This window comes from Acinonyx jubatus, chromosome E2, assembly GCF_027475565.1.
Source record: "Acinonyx jubatus isolate Ajub_Pintada_27869175 chromosome E2, VMU_Ajub_asm_v1.0, whole genome shotgun sequence".
Taxonomy (NCBI): Eukaryota; Metazoa; Chordata; class Mammalia; order Carnivora; family Felidae; genus Acinonyx; species Acinonyx jubatus.
Genome location: NC_069396.1, coordinates 49,648,545 through 49,667,127, shown reverse-complemented (window position 1 = coordinate 49,667,127; position 18,583 = coordinate 49,648,545). Strand labels below are relative to the sequence as shown.

Genomic DNA, 18,583 nt, shown 5'->3' with positions numbered 1-18,583 from the left:
TTGGCCACTGTGTTTTAGAAACTTGGATGCACACAGGGTCTCCAAGTATAGCCCACAGAGAACTTACTAATGACCAGAGGAAAAAAGCACCTTCGCAGGGGAAATGCCACTGGGCGCCGTGTAAATCAGGTGGCCAAGGTCAACATCACCAATACTGGGCCAAAATGACTTGGGCACCCTGACGGGGTACACTGGGAAGGCACAACATCGCTGCTGTGACAGCTTTCCAGAAGCATGTTACCTGAATCTCACCGTGATTCCTCAAACGAGCCCAAATGGTGGTTCATCAGGTCAAAAAAAAAAAATCAGTGTTGTGAAAGAATAAAAAGATGGGCATCGCATTTGGGTGATAATCGAACAAATAACATATATGGACCTGGCTGGCAATTACACAGTGGTGTATGTATGTGAAAATGCATAGAGCTGCACACACAAGAGTCGATCAACTGCAACTTGATTGGAAAAAAAAAAAAAGGAGAGAGGGGCATCTGGGTGGCTCAGTAGGTTGAGCGTCTTGAGTCTCGATTTCGGCTCAGGTCCTGAAACCAGGGTCGTGGGATGGAGCCCTGTGCCGGGCTCCGTGCTGAGCGTGGAGCCTGCTTGAGATTCTCTCTCTCTCTCTCTCTCTCTCTCTCTCTCTCTCTCTCTCTGCCCCTCTCCCCTGCTCACACTCTCTCTCTCAAATTAAAAAAAAAAAAAAGAGAGAGACAGAGAGACCAGAGAGACATGACACGCAAATGCAATCTATAACATATGATCCTTAACTGGATCCTGGATGCAGGAGGAAGAAACGATGATAAAACACATCTTGGGGACAAGCCGGAGACGTAATACATTGGACGATATAAGGGGATATTGTTAATTTTCCCAGGGAAGCTAATGATATTGTTAATGTCGCCATGCGGGAGTTTACTCTATTTGCAGGAGGTGCCGGCTGAAGTATCCCGAGGTGAAGTAACTTAATATCTACAATGTGCACGCACATAGTTTAGCACAAACAGTGTGTGTGTTTGCGTGTATGGAGAAGAGTGGCAGATACAGGGAATGTGGCCCAATGTCAACTGGCAAATACAAGTTAAGGGCACACAGGTGCTCACTGGACTATTCTTTCCATTTCCCTGTAATTAAAAAATGTTTCAGGGGCACCTGGGTGGCTCAGTCGTTAAGCGTCCAACTTCAGCTCAGGTCATGATCTCACAGCTTGTGGGTTCGAGCCCCGCGTCGGGCTCTGTGCTGACAGCTCAGAGCCTGAAGCCTGCTCCTGATTCTGTGTCTCCCTCTCGCTCTCTGCCCCACCCCCCACTCACGCTCTGTCTCTGTCTCTCTCTCAAAAATAAACATTAAACAATTGTTTTAACAAGTTTCATCCAAACTCATCAAAATGTATGCATTAAATATGCACAATTCTGCATATATAAATTATACCTCAATAAAAACTTTTTTCAGCTACAAAAAAAGACTAAAATAATTTTTGTTCCAATTTGGGGAAACCGAAAATTCGGTGCCTGCATTTCAAAAGCGTGAAACATCATGCTCTTCCAGATTTCCAGATTCCCTTTAAAGAAAATGGACGTTAAGGCAACTGGGGCCGGAATTCCTGTTCAGCAGCCACATGGCAGGGAGGAAGTTTATTTTTCACCGTAGAATCTAGCAGATAGAAACCAGCTCTTCAGATGTCGCCCAGACCCACCTGGTTTTCCTGAGTCACCCGTAGGGCCCTGCTGACATCAAAGACCCTGTAAAGCCTGCTCTGAACTTCTAAAAAAAAATTTTTTTTAACTTTTTTTTAAAATGTTTATTTTTGAGAAAGAGAGAGCAAGGCAGGGGCAGGAGAGAGGGAGACACAGAATCCATAGCAGGCTCCAGGCTCTGAGCTGTCAGCACAGAGCCCGACGCGGGGCTCGAACTCACAGACCGTGAGATCATGACCTGAGCCGAAGTCGGAGGGTCAACTGACTCAGCCACCCAGACCCCCTGAGCTCTGAACTTCTAAAGCCCTTCCCCATAAAAGACCAGGAAAGAATGTGCCTCTGTGGGGGAGTACTGCCCTCTAGGGGGTGTTTGGGATATTGGGAGGTGATATGGGTTGACTGGGTAATGGGGACCCATGGCAGGCGGTAGCCAGAGCCAGACGTGCTCCACCGCTTGCAAAACCAGGGACAGTCCAACACAAGTCCTGCAAGATTTTGATCATCCCGCCAACATTCACATCGGTGACAAACCTGTTTGAAATAATCACAGCCAGAATCTAGCTGTTTTGCATATACAGTCCTTTTTCCCATAACTTAAAAATACGCTGAATTTTGGGGGCGCCTGGGTGGCTTAACTGATTGAACGTCTGACTTCGGCTCAGGTCATGATCTCGTGGTTCGTGAGTTCGAGCCCCGCGTCGGGCTCTGTGCTGACAGCTCAGAGCTCAGAGCCTGGAGCCTGCTTGGGATTCTGTGTCTCCCCCCTCTCTGCCCTTCCCCCGCCTGCGCTCAGTCTCTCTCTCTCTCTTTCTCAAAAATAAACACACATTAAAAAAAAATTACACTGGGGCGCCTGGGTGGCTCAGTCGGTTGGGCGTCCGACTTCAGCTCAGGTCACGATCTCGCGGTCCGTGAGTTCGAGCCCCGCGTCGGGCTCTGGGCTGATGGCTCAGAGCCTGGAGCCTGCTTCCGGTTCTGTGTCTCCCTCTCTCTCTCTGCCCCTCCCCCGTTCATGCTCTGTCTCTCTCTGTCTCGAAAATAAAATAAAAATGAGGAAAAAAATTAAAAAAAAATTATACTGAATTTTCAAGGACCGCGGCCACCATGTTAACCAAGGGAAGACCGGATTTTGTTTAGACTAAGGGTTGTTTGCCACTTTGGAAGATCCCATCACCAGCTGCAACCCTGGCCAAATGGCGTTTAATTCGCTAACTCCACCTGACTGGGTCAGGCTGCCGATGGGGCTACTGCATTAGTGAGGTCTCAAGCGACTGCCACCTTCATTAGGATTCCCTGGGGCTGTGGCTGAACATTTACATATTGAAATGAAGGTGCTTATTATGCTGTTTATTTTCCTTTTATTTCTCCTTCATATTAAAGTTACAGCATTATGGATTTGGGGGGTGATTATGAGTAGAGAGACGTAATATTGTATATAAATTTCAAAAGATAGGACTAAAAATCCTGAGTCCAGATTCGGAGCCAGGTAGTCCCCTGTTGTTGGGTTTTTACTGTTCTAACTCTTTGAAAATCAAAACCAACACCAACTCAGAAAAACTGCCTGGAAAGACCTAGAAAGAAAGTGTTGGGGAAAACACAGCGTCCAAGCATCACCCCACAGGTAAGTTACTAATTACAAAGGAAGGCTGTACCTTTACAGCGAGACGGGCTGCTGGTCCCTAGCTGGTATGGGCCAAGGGCATCCCCCTGCGACTCATATGTTGAAGCCCTAACCCTCAGTGCCTCAGGATGTGACTGTATCTGGGGACAAGAGTCTTTCAAGAGGTGATTAAGTTAATGAGGCCGCTAGGATGCGTTCTGATCCAATCTGCCCAATGTCCTTACAAGAAGAGGTGATTTAGGGGTGCCTGGGTGGCTCAGTCGGTTGAACGTCCGACTTCAGCTCAGGTCACGATCTTGTGGTCCGTGAGTTGGAGCCCCGCGTCGGGCTCTGGGCTGATGGCTCAGAGCCTGGAGCCTGTTTCAGATTCTGTGTCTCCCTCTCTCTCTGCCCCTCCCCCGTTCATGCTCTGTCTCTCTCTGTCTCAAAAATAAATAAACGTTTAAAAAAAAAAAAAAAAGAAGAGGTGATTTAGGGGCGCCTGGGTGGCTCACTCAGTTAAGCTTCTAACTCTTGATTTCGGCTCAGCTCATGATCTCACGGTACATGAGCTCCAGCCCCGTGTCAGGCTCTGTGCTGAAGCGCGGAACCTGCTTGGGATTCTCTCTCTCCTTCTCTCTCTGCCCCTCCCCCATGCTCTCCCTCAAAAAAAAAAATTTAAAAAGAGGTACTTTGGACACGCAAAGAGACACCAGACGAGTGAGGACACAGAAAGGGAAGCCGTCTTGGACCTCCAGCCTCCAGAGCCATGAGGACAATACATTTCTGTTGTTCAAGCCACCCAGTCTGTGGGATTTTGTAATGGCAGCCTGGGCAGGCTAATATACCTCCCCACAGGGTCTGACTCAGCATCACTGACATGGGGACAGACTGTCACCCCATGTCTCCTGATGTGAGACTGATGTGAGCCACAGCATCGCCAGTGGGGTATTCCCACCAAAACATCCAGCCTGATCTCGTCTTGGAAACGCTCAACAAGCACAGAATGCGGGACATTCGACGAAACAGCTGTCCTGTCTCCCCCCCCTCCCACAAGTGTCCACACCCCAAAGCATGAAGTCAGACTGAGAAGCTAAACTCAGGTCAAAAGACACTAGAGGCAGAGGCACCTGGGTGGCTTAGTCGGTTAAGCCTTCGACTTTGGCTCAGGTCATGATCTCACGGTTGGTGAGTTCGAGCCCCGCACTCGGCTCTCTGCTGTCAGCACAGAGCTCGCTGAGGGATCCTCTGTCCCTCTTGTTGCCTGTCCCCCCACGCTCAAAAATAAACATTAAAAAGACACTAAGGCCATCCGTCTTTGTCCGGGCTGCTACAACAGAACACGTGAACTGGACGGCATCTAAGCAACAGCAATTTATTTCTCACTGTTCTGGAGGGGGCCAGCATGGTCAGGCTCTGGGGAGGCCCGTCTTCCAGCCCTGACTTCCCTCAGTGTCATTCTCACCTGGTGGGAGGGGCCGGCAAGCTCTCTGGAGTCTCTTACAAAATCATCAACCCCACTCACGAGAGCTCTGCTCCCATAACCTCAGCACTTCACAAGGGCCCTACCTTCTTCTCTCTCTTTTTTTTTTTAAGTTTATTTATTTATTTTGAGGGGGGGAAGAACAGAGGGGGGGGAGAGAGAATCTCAAGCAGGCTCCACACTTAGTGACCAGCACGGAGCTGAATGCGGGGCTCGATCTCATGACCCTGGGATCATGAACTGAGCTGAAATCAAGAGCCAGACGCCCACTGATTGAGCCACTCAAGCGCCCCACAAAGACCCTACCTTCTAATACCATCACACTGGGGACTAGGATTGCAACGGATGTAGTTTAGGGGGACACAAACATTCAGACCATAGCCAGTCCTGTCAATTAAATGCAGCATGTGATCCTGGACTGAATATTCAACAAGTGAACAACAAAAACAACAGCTACCAAGAATATTTGGGGGACACCAGGCTGGCTCCGTGGGGGGAGCACGTGACTCTTGATCTCAAGGTTGTGCGTTCAAGCCCCACATCGGGTGAGGAGAGTACTTCAAAATAAAATCCTCAAAAAGAAGAAAGAACAGGGATGCCCTGGTGGCTCAGTCGGTTGAGCATCCAACTTCAACTCAGGTCATGATCTCATGGTTCGTGGGTTCGAGCCCCACATCAGGCTCTGTGCTGTCAGTCAGAGCTTGCTTTGAATCTTCTGTCCCCCTTTCTCTCTGTCCCTCCTCAGCTCGTTCTCTCTCTCTCTCTCGTAAAAGAAAGAAAGAAAGAAAGAAAGAAAGAAAGAAAGAAAGAAAGAAAGAAAGAAAAAGAAAGGGAGGAAAAAAGAAAGAAAAAGAACATTTAGGGGATAATTAGAATATGGACTGAATATTAGATAATACTCTTGGAGGAAAATTAAGTTTCTAGAGCGTGATGATGATATTATGATTATATGGGCACTACATTGTAGGAAAACATCCTTGTGCTTGAGGGATATACTGAAACATTATGAGTGGAGTATATCTCCAAATTACTTTTATTTATTTTTTTTTTTAATTTTTTAATGTTTACTTTATTTTTGAGACAGGGAGAGACAGCATGAACGGGGGAGGGTCAGAGAGAGAGGGAGACACAGAATCTGAAGCAGGCTCCAGGCTCTGAGCTGTCAGCACAGAGCCCGACGCGGGGCTCGAACTCACGAACCGTGAGATCATGACCTGAGCTGAAGTCGGATGCCTAACCGACTGAGCCACCCAGGCGCCCCTCCAACTTACTTTTAAATCTCTCTCTATAAATGTCTATCTAAAGGGAGAGAAACACATAAAGCAAATAAGGCAAACATCATGTTCACTGCAATGTTCTTGTCTATCGTATGTAGGTTTTTAATTTTTCAAAAGAAAAAGTTGAGACATAAAGTTGAAAAAAAAATACCCTGACAATTGGAAAAATAGACAAAATCTTTAAAGATAAATAAGGGGCTACAAAAATATCCCTCTATGCCCTGTGCTTGCCCCATTCCTGAAAATCCGGTGATGGAATGTACATTTCAAAGTAAACCGTTCTTTCCACCAGAATGTTCCGCCCGGGATGCTGCTTTTGGCCACAATGTCTGGAACCAAATCAAATAACAACTACCTAGCTGAGTAAAGGGAGCCTCCACTAGGGGAGTGAGTGGTGGGGAGCTCCAACTCCATTCAGAAGCACCGGACTAACCTCAATTCACACAGCTGGTAAGATTCAAACGCACGTCTTTCTGACTCTAGAATCTGAATTTGTAACCACTATGTTGACTGCTTCCTGCAGGGTGGGGGAAGGACAGGATTGCTCTGTTAATCACCTAAATAAACCTATGAGTATAAATTCCCATACTTTATGGGAGAGGGGGAGGGAAGGAAGCAGGAGACCTCGTGTGAAGGAGTTTGGACCCGGGGCAGAAGTGGGCTAAGGCCTCATGGGTCTCCAGGCGGGAGGAACAGCATGGGCAAAGTCCTAGTGGCTGGAGGGTGGCCAGTGAGGAGGGGCTGGGTGGGAATGGGCAGCAGGAGCCAGAGGGTGAGAGCCTTAGAGGCTCAGGGAGGAGATTAGGCTTCCTCCTGGGGGCACTGGGGAGCCAAGAAAGGGTTCTGAGCAAGGGCAAAGAGCAGACGTGCAATTTAACAGGGCCCTTCTGGCTGCCTGGTCGGGAGAAATTCGGAGGACTCTGGGCGCTGGCGGCCATGCAACCCGGGGCTGGTGCAGTGATTCACACACAACTCAGGTTCAATAAACACTTCGACAAAGATCCAGAAGCACATGAGGGCTCTGTACCGGGGAGATGCAAGGAACCATGCCTCTCCGACGCCAGTTGGGAGAAATGGTCATGGGCACAACCTCACGGAGGGCAATTTGCCTACCAAATTACCTTAGACCAACCAGCAAGGTCCACTTCCAGGAGCGACATGAAGGAAAGAACAGACGAACCGAGTCATTCTCTACAGCGTTGCTTATAATAGGAGATGGGAAACAACCCCAATACCCACCAGGAGAGAACCTGCATGGTAAATTATCCCCCATCCACGCAACGGGTTACAGTGGTAGAGAGTGAGACATCTCTAGACAGGCTGAGGTTAGCCAAGCTCCAAGACATATTCTTAACCAAAAAAGACCACTGTGCAGAACAGAATGTATATATGACACTCCCCTCTATGGACAAAGGGAGGGGGGATTGTTGTACATAGTGTGTACATATTTACCTGTAGAATCATAAACTACTTCTGGAAGGATACACGAGATATGGATAAGAATGGTTACCTCTGGGGGGGCACCTGGGACCTGGGGGTAGGAGTGGCGGATTTTTATTCATTTTAATTAATTAAATTAAGTGTGATTTAATTCCTGTTAATACAAATCTTTGATTTTTGAAAGTTTTGAGGCATGTGCTTTAAAACTTTAAAACAGAGGCACCTTTAAACAGGTTTGAAACGGGTAGCTCTGGGGCGCCCGGGGGGCTCAGTCGGTTAAGCGGCTGACTTCGGCTCAGGTCGTGACCTCACAGTTTGTGAGTTCGAGCCCCACATCAGGCTCTGGGCTGACAGCTCGGAGCCTGGAGCCTGCTTCGGATTCTGTGTCTCCCTCTCTCTCTCTGACCCTCCCCCACTCACACTCTGTCTCTGTCTCTCCCTCGAGAATAAGTAAACATTAAAAAAAAAAAATCTGGGGCTCCTGGGTGGCACAGTCGGTTAAGCGTCCGACTTCAGCCAGGTCACGATCTCGCGGTCCGTGAGTTCGAGCCCCGCGTCAGGCTCTGGGCTGATGGCTCAGAGCCTGGAGCCTGTTTCAGATTCTGTGTCTCCCTCTCTCTCTGCCCCTCCCCCGTTCATGCTCTGTCTCTCTCTGTCCCAAAAATAAATAAACGTTAAAAAAAAAAAAATCTTGAAACAGGTAGCTCAGGGGGTTAAGCATTGGACCTGGGCTCAGGTCACATGATCTCACGATTTGATTCATGCATTGGAGCCCTGCAAGGGGTGAGTTCCAGCCCCACACTGAGTGAGCTCGAGCCCCGCTTCTGGTGAACACAAGCCCTTCTTTCGGTGAGCTCTGCTTCTCTCTCTCTTTCTCTCTCTCTCTCTCCCCCCGTCTCCGCCCCTTGTGGGATTCTCTCTATCCTCTCTCTCTGCCCCTTGCTCACTTGCACCCTTTTGCTCTCAAAAAAAAAAATAATAATAATAATAATAATAAATAAAACTTAAAAACAAATTAAAGATTCATGTAGCAAACCCAAATGTGGAACCTTATTTTTCCCTCTCTTTAACACAAAAGGTAGCATAATCCCCTACAAATGGTTCTGTGCCTTTTTTTTTTTTTTTTTTTTGGTTTATTAATCTATCTTGGAGATAGTTTCACATCAGTACAGTAAGGGAGGGCTTCATTTAAAATTTTTTCTGTGTTAACTAACTGCACGTGTTTATATTTATCGGCACACACATTCACACACATAGACTTGCCATGGCTGCGTAGGATTCCAATGTGTAGATGTTCACAGGATTATTTCACCAGTGCCATGCTGATGAACGCTGCATTCTGATTCTTTACGCAAGGCCGCAAGGGATAACCTTGCACATCCCTCTTTTTGCCCAGAGGCTGACATATATCTACATGATCAGTGCCTGGAATGGCCAGGCCTATGAGTCACGATGGATGGTCATAATCGCTAACACCGTAAGGCCAGCAGTTCATCTCTACGGAGCACATACCGTGCTGGAGGCCCTTGGCGTGTATAAATTAACTCGTTTCCGCCTCCCAACAACCGCAGGTGGCTTAGTATTATTATTATCCCGTTTTGTAGAGAAGGAAACTGAGGCACAGAGGGACTGAATAAGCAGCCCAAGGCTGCACAGCTAGTAAATGGCAGAACGGGGATTCATTCAAACTTGGCCACTCCGATTATTAAGACCTCCCTTGTGGACCAGGAGATCGCGTCTGCCTTTCCACGGCAATGATAATTTCGATTAATACTGCCAACTGCCAGGAAGGAGGCCTTTCTTTGAATGTCCTTTTGAATCTGGGGCCGGGTGATTAACTATGATCCGCTCCAACAACAGCAACAGCAATAATAATAACGACCGTCAACTAGGCTAACTACACGCACGCGAATCCCGGGGGCGGGGGACCGCGACACCCCACCCCGGGCCCCACCTCGATGGCGGGCAGCGTCTTGCTCGCCTCCGTGCTGCTCTCCCCGAGGATGCTGCCGGCCGAGCGGCCCTCGCACTCGTAGCGGAAGCGCATGCCGCGCTGCTTGGGCTGCTCCGTGATGACCAGGTGCGGCCGCGGCCCGGGGCCCGGGGCCGGGGGCAGGATCCGGCCCAGGGGACAGCCCCAGGGCGGCGGCGTGGCCGGGGGCGGGGGCGCCGCGGGGCCCAGGGTGACGGTGCTCAGGGAGGCGGCCCCGCGAGACACCAGGCGCGGCAGTCCCTCGCCCGGGCCCGGCTGCGCCCCCTCCAGGCCAAAGCCATTCTCCTTGATGTACTCGTCGATGATCTCTGCGGGAGAAGCAAAAACTGGGGGTGACGCTGATTATAAAAGGAATGGCTCGGTGACCCTCCCTCCCCACCCCCGCCCCGAGACCTGTGCCGCCCCGCCTTCCCTAAGCCATTCCTTTCTTCACAAACATATTTCTTGGGGCGCCTGGGTGGCTCAGTCGGTTGAGTGTCCGACTGGGGCTCAGGTCATGATCTCGCGGTTCACGAGTTCGAGGGACTGGGCTCTGTGCTGACAGCTCAGAGCCCGGAGCCTGCTTTAGATTCTGTGCCTCCCGCTCTCTCTGCCCCTCCCCTGCTCACACTGTCTCTCTCTCTCAAAAATAAATGAAACATTAAAAGTAAAATAAAATAAAATAAAATAAAATAAAATAAAATAAAATAAAATAAAATAAAAACATATATCTTGTGGGCTGAGGGGGGGGGGGGCTTGGCCCCAAACACAAAAAAAGTCCCTACCCCTCCTTCTTGCAAACAGCTCCCCAGTTCTTGAAGCCAGAAACCTGGGGACCTGCCTGGTCTCTCCTCCTGCACGCTCACATCCACTCCCCTCCCTAATAGCACCTGAATTCAAGTCTCCATCACCTCTCACCTGGATAAAGGTAGGGCCAGGTAACAGGTGTCCCTGCGTCCAGCTCACCCCGTTTAACAACAGCAAGAATAACAGCTGTTCTGCCTCAGAGAGCAGCCCCATCGTCCAAATGCTCAAGCTGGAAGGATGCGCCTCTTTGTGGGTTGCTCACGATCCCCCAGCTGTGTCCCGTCCTTGAACTTCTGCCTCTTGCCTCAAACACGTATTTATGCTTCTCCCCACACCCCTGCGTCCATCCTGGTCCACCCTCACGGTCTCCCCTCGAACCGCTGCTCCCGTTCGCCGCCAGCTCACCTCCTCAGCCTGTCCCCCACGCACAGCCAGAGGTATCTCATGTCAGATCTTGTCCCCCCTCCCGTGGCGTCCATCTCCCTTACAGTCGAAGTCCATGTCTTCCCCATATAACCCCCCCCAACTCTATTCATCTCAGAAAACAAAAAACAAAACCCCACAACCCGGACCCCTCCGGATCCCTGCCACAGAGCCTTGCATGGACGGGTCCCTGTGGTCCTGGGTCTCCCACCACCTCCCTGTCACCTAGCTCTTTTCTCTTGCTCCCAGCAAAACTGGCCCTCTCTGGGGGGGTTGTGCTTGTTCCCCATCTGCCTATTCCATCCAGCCCACACTGGTTTCTCATCCTTCTGGTCACAAATGCCACGCCTTCAGAAAGGCCACTCTAATGTGTGTCTTCCCAGGCCATCTGTTTTTCTTTGTGTTATTTCCTTCACAGCCCTTAGCCCAATCTGACATTATCTTGCTCATTTATTCCTTTTCCTACTGTCTCCTCCACTAGAGCGTCAGCTCCAGGAGGGCGGGGACCTTGTTTGGTTTGTGGGTGAATCCCTGGGGCCTAGAACAGTGCCTGGCACATGACGGGTGCTTGAAACAACTCACCGAAAGAATTAACAACGGTCACGGTAATGGTGACACGAAAGGCAGCTGGCGTGCGGAGTCATTTCTAATTATCAAGCACTGCTAATACCTTGGGAACGTGACCGTTAAAATCCCCTGGTGGTCCTAGAAGTCACGCTGTGACCCTCCCCCTGCCCAACAGCAAGGGAGGCCAAGATCCCCCACTGTGAGAACTTGGACTCCTCAGCCTCCCCCCAGACCTGCCCTGTGATACTCACCCAATTCATCTGTGGAAGGAAGAGAAAGAGAAAGAGAAAGGTGAGGTCCAGAAAGTGCTCAAGACTTTGATCTTTTAAGACAGATTCCCCAACCCCCTCGCCTCATGGAACCCCTCCCTTTCCCCCTTCCTCCATCCTGGGAAACTGGGCTCCGACTCCCTGGGGTACCAAACCCCAGCCCCTGTCTTATCCTCTTGGGCTACCCTCCCCTCCCCCGCTCAGCTCCCAATATTGGAGCCCCAGGGTCAGGGTACCCTCAAGTGCCTTCTAAAAACCGGGAATTATAAAGCATCATCGGGAAGGAAGCCGAAGATCTTATCACTGGGAAAAAACTCAACATCCAAGATTCTAAACTGAATGTGGGGGGGGGGGGTTCCCTCCCTAAAGCCCACCACAGAACCCCAAGGCTCTATACTAGCTAGTATCTGAAGATCCAAGGAAGTCGGTCCTTCACCTCCAGGCACCCACCTGCCCTGCACCCCGGCCCAGTCCCTCAGCAAGGCCCACCCACCATCCCAGATTCGCCCCCTGAGTGGGGAGAAACAGCAATGCTGGGGAAGCCCTTTATCACCTCCTCAGGGAGGCCCTGTCCTGAACGAGGCCATGGAGAAATTGAAACACGCCTCCCATCATTCCATAGACAGGATGAGGGGAAGGCCGGAGTGAGCAAGCCTGGGCTCACACCGTGAGGGAGGGCAGTGGTCTGCTGCCGGTCGTAGACTTATCGATGCCAGCCTGCCTCACGGCCAGACCTGTCCTCTTCTTCCTCCTCCACTCTCGGGGAGTGGCTCCTGTCAGCCACTGCCACCTGGCAGTTTGCTCCTCGGAAAGCAGTTTACCTGCTCCCCTTATCTCATGTGATCTTTGAAGTCAGCAAGGGGGGGAGGATCCCCCCCTCACTTGATAGCTGGGGACACTGAGGCTAGGAGAGAAGAAGGGACAGGCTGTAGATCACTGGCAGGGCCAACCTCCAACTTGGAACAACTTTCTTAAGCATCTATGCTGGACGGCCTGGGAACCCCAAGATGAGTTAGACTTTGGGGCCCTCAAGGAGCTCCCAGGCTGCAGGGGGAAACTGAGGCCCAGGAGGCAGTGGCCTGAGCTTTGGACTGCTTCAGCTCAAATCTTGGCTCTGCAACTTGCTAACTGTAGGGACTTGAGCCCATTACTTAACCCCTTTGGGCCTTGGTGTCTTCACCTGTAAAATGGACACAATAATAATGCCTCGCTGGGCTGCTGTGAAAATCAAATGAGCTAATACGTGGGAAGCACTCAGAACTGTCACAGTTGTAGGAAAGACATAAATGCTGGCTGCTCTTGGATAAAGTATTGGGAGACATTGTATTATGGACTTAGGTAACCCGCTCTCCCTTTCTAGGCCTCGGTCCATCTGTCTATATATAAAATGAAAGGGTTGGAAGATGTGCTTTCACAACATGGGGTGTAGAGTCACCCAGATGTTGGTTTGAATCCTATCTGTCACTCACTGACTGTGCGGCCTTGGGAAAGTCTCTCAACCTCTCTGAGTCTTTCTCTGAAACATGAGGTCTGAGCTCCTATCTCAGGAGTTAACATGAGGATTCAGAATCACACGGGTCAGTTGCTCAGCACGGTGTCTGAGCCCTGTGTCATAAAGCTTAGCTAATAGTATTATTATCTAAAATCCTCTTTCAGCCAGGAAACGCTGGGACCTTCTCCTTATTAAAGGCTCAATTCAAATAACCCCCTACCCCACCTCAACCTCCCACAGAGACCTGCCAAACCATTCGGGGACGGCCAGGATGGGCCCCCTGTCTTTCCTGCCTCAGGGCCTTAGCACAACCTGCTCTCCGCCAGAATGCTCTTCCTCCGTTTCTTTGCGTGGCCTCCTCCTCCTCCTTCAGGTCCCTGCTCAAATGTCGCTTACTGGATGGGTCTTCCCTGACCACTTTATCCCTGGTCCCTTGCTCCAGTCACTGACAGTTACATACCTTCGTTTTATCATTTTCATGACACCGATTAGGATTTGACATGACTTTGCATTAAGAGACTCACATCTATCTCCTCCTGCAGACTGTGAGCACCTCGGAGTAGGGAACATGTCTGCCCCGTCGCACTGTATACCCAGGACCCAGTATGTGTCTAGCCTGTCAGAATGAGGGAAATTTTCCCTCCCACTCTGTCCTGGCATTTAGGGCTCTCATTCTTACCCTGCTGTTAGATATCACTGGCCCCGAGACCTCTTCAGAGCCTTTATCACATTTTATAGTCCTGCATTTACTTTATTGCCTACGTGTCTGCCTCCACATCTAGGGAGGGAACCTAGGAGGGCAGAATCAGGGCTGTCTCAGTCACTACTGAGTCCCCAGCACTGCCCGGCACAGGGCCAGGTACAGAACAGCACTCGGTAAATATTTATCGAAGAGATGACATCACCAATGACTCTCAATTGAAACCAAAGATCTAGGTCTTGCACCAGAAAAACCTCAGTGCTCGGGCAGTACCTGTCCCCAGTGCCATGCCCCACCTTTCACCGCTGTCCAAATTCTCAGCCCTGTTAGAGAACCCGCTGAGCCTCCTCCGCGGCCAGGCCAGTGCTTTGCAGGTCCATCCCAAGGATCTACCTCCAGACAGAGGCCCAGCCCCAGCCCACTAGGGCCAACTGAGTTTTCACGGTGACAGGATTCAATCAATCCCTGCCCTCGAAATCCCAGAAGATTTCTAGGAGAGAAGATGTTGTCATTTAGCTATGATTCTGCGTTGTCTTGGGCAGCAATGAATTTTGGATGGCACTGACTGAGGGGCCGTACAGACTACTGGTTCTCAGCTTCTTTTGGGGAACTTGCTAGAAATGCAAACTCTCAGGGCCGCTCCTAGACCTACTGAATCAGAAACTCTAGAGGTAGGGCCCAACAATCTGTTTTAACAAGCTCCCTGAATGACTCTGATGAACACGGAGGTTTAAGAGCCATGGTTACAGGCTCTGTAACAACGACAACAGCAGCAGCAACAACAGTAAAAGCCATTAACAGTTAACACTTACGGGGACTTTACTGTGTGCCAGAAACTGCTTTGCAGACCTGCCTGTATCAGCTCATTGAATCCTCTCAATCCCTGCCACCAAAACGGAGGCACTGATATTATGCCCATCTTACAGATGAGGCAAACTGAGGCCCAGAGAGGGGAAGTGATTTGCAGGCACTCACACAGGGAGGAGGTGATGGGTGGCACCAGTGTGTAATTATTACCCTCCGCACTGCCACGGTAAATCTCTAAAGAGGACTCCTCTTAGAGGGTGAATAGGTGGTTAGTTTTACCTGTCCAGCTCCTAATCACCCGGGAGGTAGGGGCATCTGGGGCCCCCATCTCAACCGGCGGGGATGAATACAGGTGGTCAGAGGAAAGCTGAGGTGGACCTGGGCGAAACCCCAGACAAGAGGCGTGCCCAGTGCCGCCTCCACAGGACGCCCCCCTCCCCCGTCCTGAGGGCGCAGGTGGGCCGGAACTGTGGAGGGCTGCTCACCCGTGGTCCTGGAAACGGCGAGCGAGAGCGTGGAGAGGTCAGCGGACCCTGCAGGGAGGGAGGCGTGTCTCAGGAGGTAACGCGGCGGCTGCGGGGGGGGGGGGACCGGAGAATCTCCCAGGCCCCACCCCGTTCCTCTCGTGGTCCCGCCCCTTTGGATCACGCCCCTTCTGCCTTATTGCGTGCAGGGTCTGGCCTTCCTTCTCCAACTTCTGGACCCGTTCCCCAGTTTCTGTCATTCTCACCACCCTCCATCACAGTCAGGCCGGCTCCTTCTCTTTCTCAAGGGCCTGGAGGAGCCCTTAACCTCAGTTAGGAAAGCCCCCACTCCGTCCTTTCTCTCAGGATCAACCCTCCCCCTTCACTTTTTCAGTGTCACCCAGTCCCCTTCTCCCTCTCAGACCCTGCCACTTCTCTCCAGAGGCAGGCCCCACCCCCCTTTCTTCTCCGAGGCAGGCCCCGCCCCTCTTTTTTTTTTTTCGGAACAGGCCCACCCCCTTTTCCCTGGCAGAGTCAGGCCCCGCCCCCTTACTCTGAGTACGACGCCGCTTCCTACTTAGAGTTAAGCTCCGCCCCCTCCTTGCTCTCAGAGTCAGGCTCCGCCCCCTTCGGTGAGCGAGGACCCTCATTTTCGCCCTCGGTGAATCTGTCCACGCCCCCACCCCGCAGGAGCAGCTCCCGCCCCGCCTTCTCCGAGTCGGGCCCCGCCTCCTCCTCTGCCTCAGGGTCAGGCCCCGCCCCCTTCTCACTCTGTAGTGGGACGCCTCCCTCTTACCTTGAGCTGGACCCCGTCACTATCCTCTGTCTCCTTCCTTCCCTCTAATACAGTGTCCCCGGAACCCTCAACCTCGCCCCCCCAAACGTTTTAGAGTCCCGTAGGAACCCCCAGACTACTCCAGGACCCTCCAGAACCCCTGTATCTCCAGTCTCGCCCCAGACTCCTCTCCCGAACCCCGGTCCCGCTTACCCAAGGCCCCCAGCTCCGGCGCAGCGGACGGTCTGGCGACGCGGCGACTCGGCATGGCCCGACCAGTGGGGACGGACGGCCCGGAGGCCGGCCCAGATCCAAACACACACGCGGGCAGGCCGGGCGGCCAGAAGGCACGGTCCGGAGGACGATCGCGGGTCGGGCGAGCGGCGCAGGGGCTGGGGCCACAGGCCGGGCTGGACGCGCGGCGCCCGGGGCTGCGGGGGGCGCCGGGCCGGGCCGGGCGGGCGGCGGGCGGGGGCGGGGCGGCGGAATTCCCCGGCGCCGCCGGCCTGCGCGCCCATTGGCCTGCACCCCATCGTGACGTCACGCTAGGGGAACGGGAAAACCCCCACGCGTCACGTGGTCTCGGGGGCGGGGCCGGCCGGGAAGAGGAGGCTGGGCGCACAGGAGGGGCTGGGCGAGCGCCGCTGCCCAGTGCTCAGTGGGGAGACAACTTAGGCTTGTTTAGGGCCACTCACGTCCTACCCCGGGAGCAAGTTGGGAAACTGAGGCCCGCCCCCCAGGTCTGCAAGCGGGAGCTGAAACTGCTGTTTCTCTGTAAGGGAAGCTTAGGGATCGGGAGGTTGCCAGGGCTCCAGCTGCCATTGGTAATAATGATCTTTACGAAAACCTCCGCAACCTCTCTATGCCTCAGTTTCTTCAAGGGTGAACTGGGACTGAAGGTACTTAAACGTTTAAAGCTAGAATGCCGGTTTTAGGATTTGTCTGTCTTGTTCCTTGCTCTAACCCTAGCGCCTAGAACATCCCTTGGAACACAGTGGGTGTCCATTAAATGTTTAGTGCATGGATGGATGTTTTATTCTTCCCCCATTACCCCTTCAAGTTTCCCAATGGCCCAGAACACTTTTACCTCGAGGGCTCAGCAACTCATTGTGGGCACGGTGACCGCCGAGCCCCCAGTGTACATGTTAAGCTGACCCCTGAGCAAAGGGCTTACCTGGGGCCTTATATCTCACAGCTTGCACCAGCCTCAGAGGCATGTGATCAAATTACCATTATTGCAGAGCAGGAGCCTGAGGCTCAAAGAGGGGCAGCTATTTGGTTAGGTCACATTCCTAGGCCTTCCCTGTTTGTCCCTGAGAATGACCGGTTGACCATTAGGTCCTAATTTGGCCAGGGTTTAGCATCCTGTGCCCACTCGTGTCAAATTTTCACCCCTTCTCTCCGTTACCCATGCGGACTCATTGATTCATTTGACATACACTTACTGAGCACCTGCTGTGTGCCAGGGCCTGCACCGGGCATCGGGTCACAGCACTCACCATGCCAGGCCTGGTGCCTCCTCGTGGAGAGCAGAATAGGGTACAGCAGCAGTCTCAAAGTGTGGCCCTCGGGCCTTCAGGTGATGCAGATAGCTGAAGCCCAAGTGTTGCCCTGGAGCAAAATATCAAGCAAACCTTTTCCACAAAAAAGCCGCCAAAGACAGCACAGAAACAATGAGCACGGCCATGTCCCAATAAAACATTATTTTATGGGCGTTGAAACTTGGGCTTTGTAGAACTTTCATGTGAAACGAAATATTTTTGAGATTTTTTCTTCCAACCACTCAAAAATGTAAAAATCACGCAAAAACTGGAAAAATCTCGTTTTCACCTGGAGGCTGTAGCCTGCATTTGACAAGAGCATTGCAAGAGAGGTTATGATTCGAGGGTCCAGAAGCAGGCTGTTGGGGTTCAAATCGTAGGTCTCCCACTTACCAGCTGTGTGGCCTCAGGCAACTGACTTCGTCTCTCAGCCTTGGTTTCCCCATCTGTAAAATGGGTCTTATAAAAGGATGGTTGTCAGGATTAATAAGATACTAAAAATAGTTGACACTATAGCTCTATATGTGCTAGGCACTGTCCCAACAGCTGAGGACAGAGCGAGAAAGACGACAAATAAAACCCCTGCCACCATGGAACTGAAACCGAAGGTGGGGGAGGACAGATGGAAAAATAGATAAGCAGGGCACCTGGGGGGCTCAGTCAGTTCAGCAGCCGACTCTTGATTTTGGCTCAGGTTATGATCCCAAGGGCTTGGGATCGAGCCCTGTGTCGGGCGGAGCCTGCTTAAGATTCTTATTCTCTCTCGGGGTGCCTGGGTGGCCCAGTCGGTTGAGCGTCCGACTTCGGTTCAGGTCATGATCTCGCGGTCCGTGAGTTCGAGCCCCGCGTCGGGCTCTGTGCTGACAGCTCGGAGCCTGGAGCCTGCTTCGGATTCTGTGTCTCCCTCTCTCTCTGCCCCTCCCCCGCTCCTGCTCTGTCTCTCTCTCTGTCAAAAATAAACATTAAAAAAAAATTTTTTTTTTTAAAGATTCTCATTCTCTCTTTCTCTCTCTCTCTGCTCTCCCTCTGCCCCTCTCCCCTGTTCATGCTCTCGCTCTCTAAAATAAAAAATAAAAATAAAGCAGATAAGCAAACGTGTATCTGGTGGCGACCGCAGCATTACAGAATAAAGCAGGACGTATAGATTGAGTTTGGAGGGTGCTGTTTGGGTTAGGAAGTTCAGGGAAGGTCTGAGATGACGTCTGAACAGAGTCGAAACGGTGAAGACTCTTTGTGGCTACCTAGAGAAGTGTTCAAGACGCAGGAAACAGCAAA

At 51.6% G+C, this 18,583-nt stretch overlaps 1 protein-coding gene across 3 annotated transcripts in view; it reads right to left on the bottom strand.

Annotated features, from left to right (window-relative positions):
* Positions 1–16,242, bottom strand: part of RELB (RELB proto-oncogene, NF-kB subunit) — a 30,200-nt gene extending 13,958 nt beyond the window's left edge. Inside the window, exons 1-4 of one of the 3 annotated variants that reach the window (XM_053210869.1) lie at positions 15,981–16,172; positions 15,014–15,061; positions 11,512–11,520; positions 9,446–9,810 (exon numbers count right to left, since the gene is read on the bottom strand). In XM_053210869.1, the coding sequence (XP_053066844.1) occupies positions 9,446–9,810; positions 11,512–11,520; positions 15,014–15,061; positions 15,981–16,035 (477 nt within the window). In that variant the 5' untranslated portion in view covers positions 16,036–16,172. Of the gene's footprint in view, positions 1–9,445; positions 9,811–11,511; positions 11,521–15,013; positions 15,062–15,980 lie in introns of all 3 variants that reach the window. The other 2 variants (XM_053210868.1, XM_053210867.1) reach the window with 2 other exon arrangements.
* Positions 16,243–18,583: the final 2,341 nt, after the last annotated feature.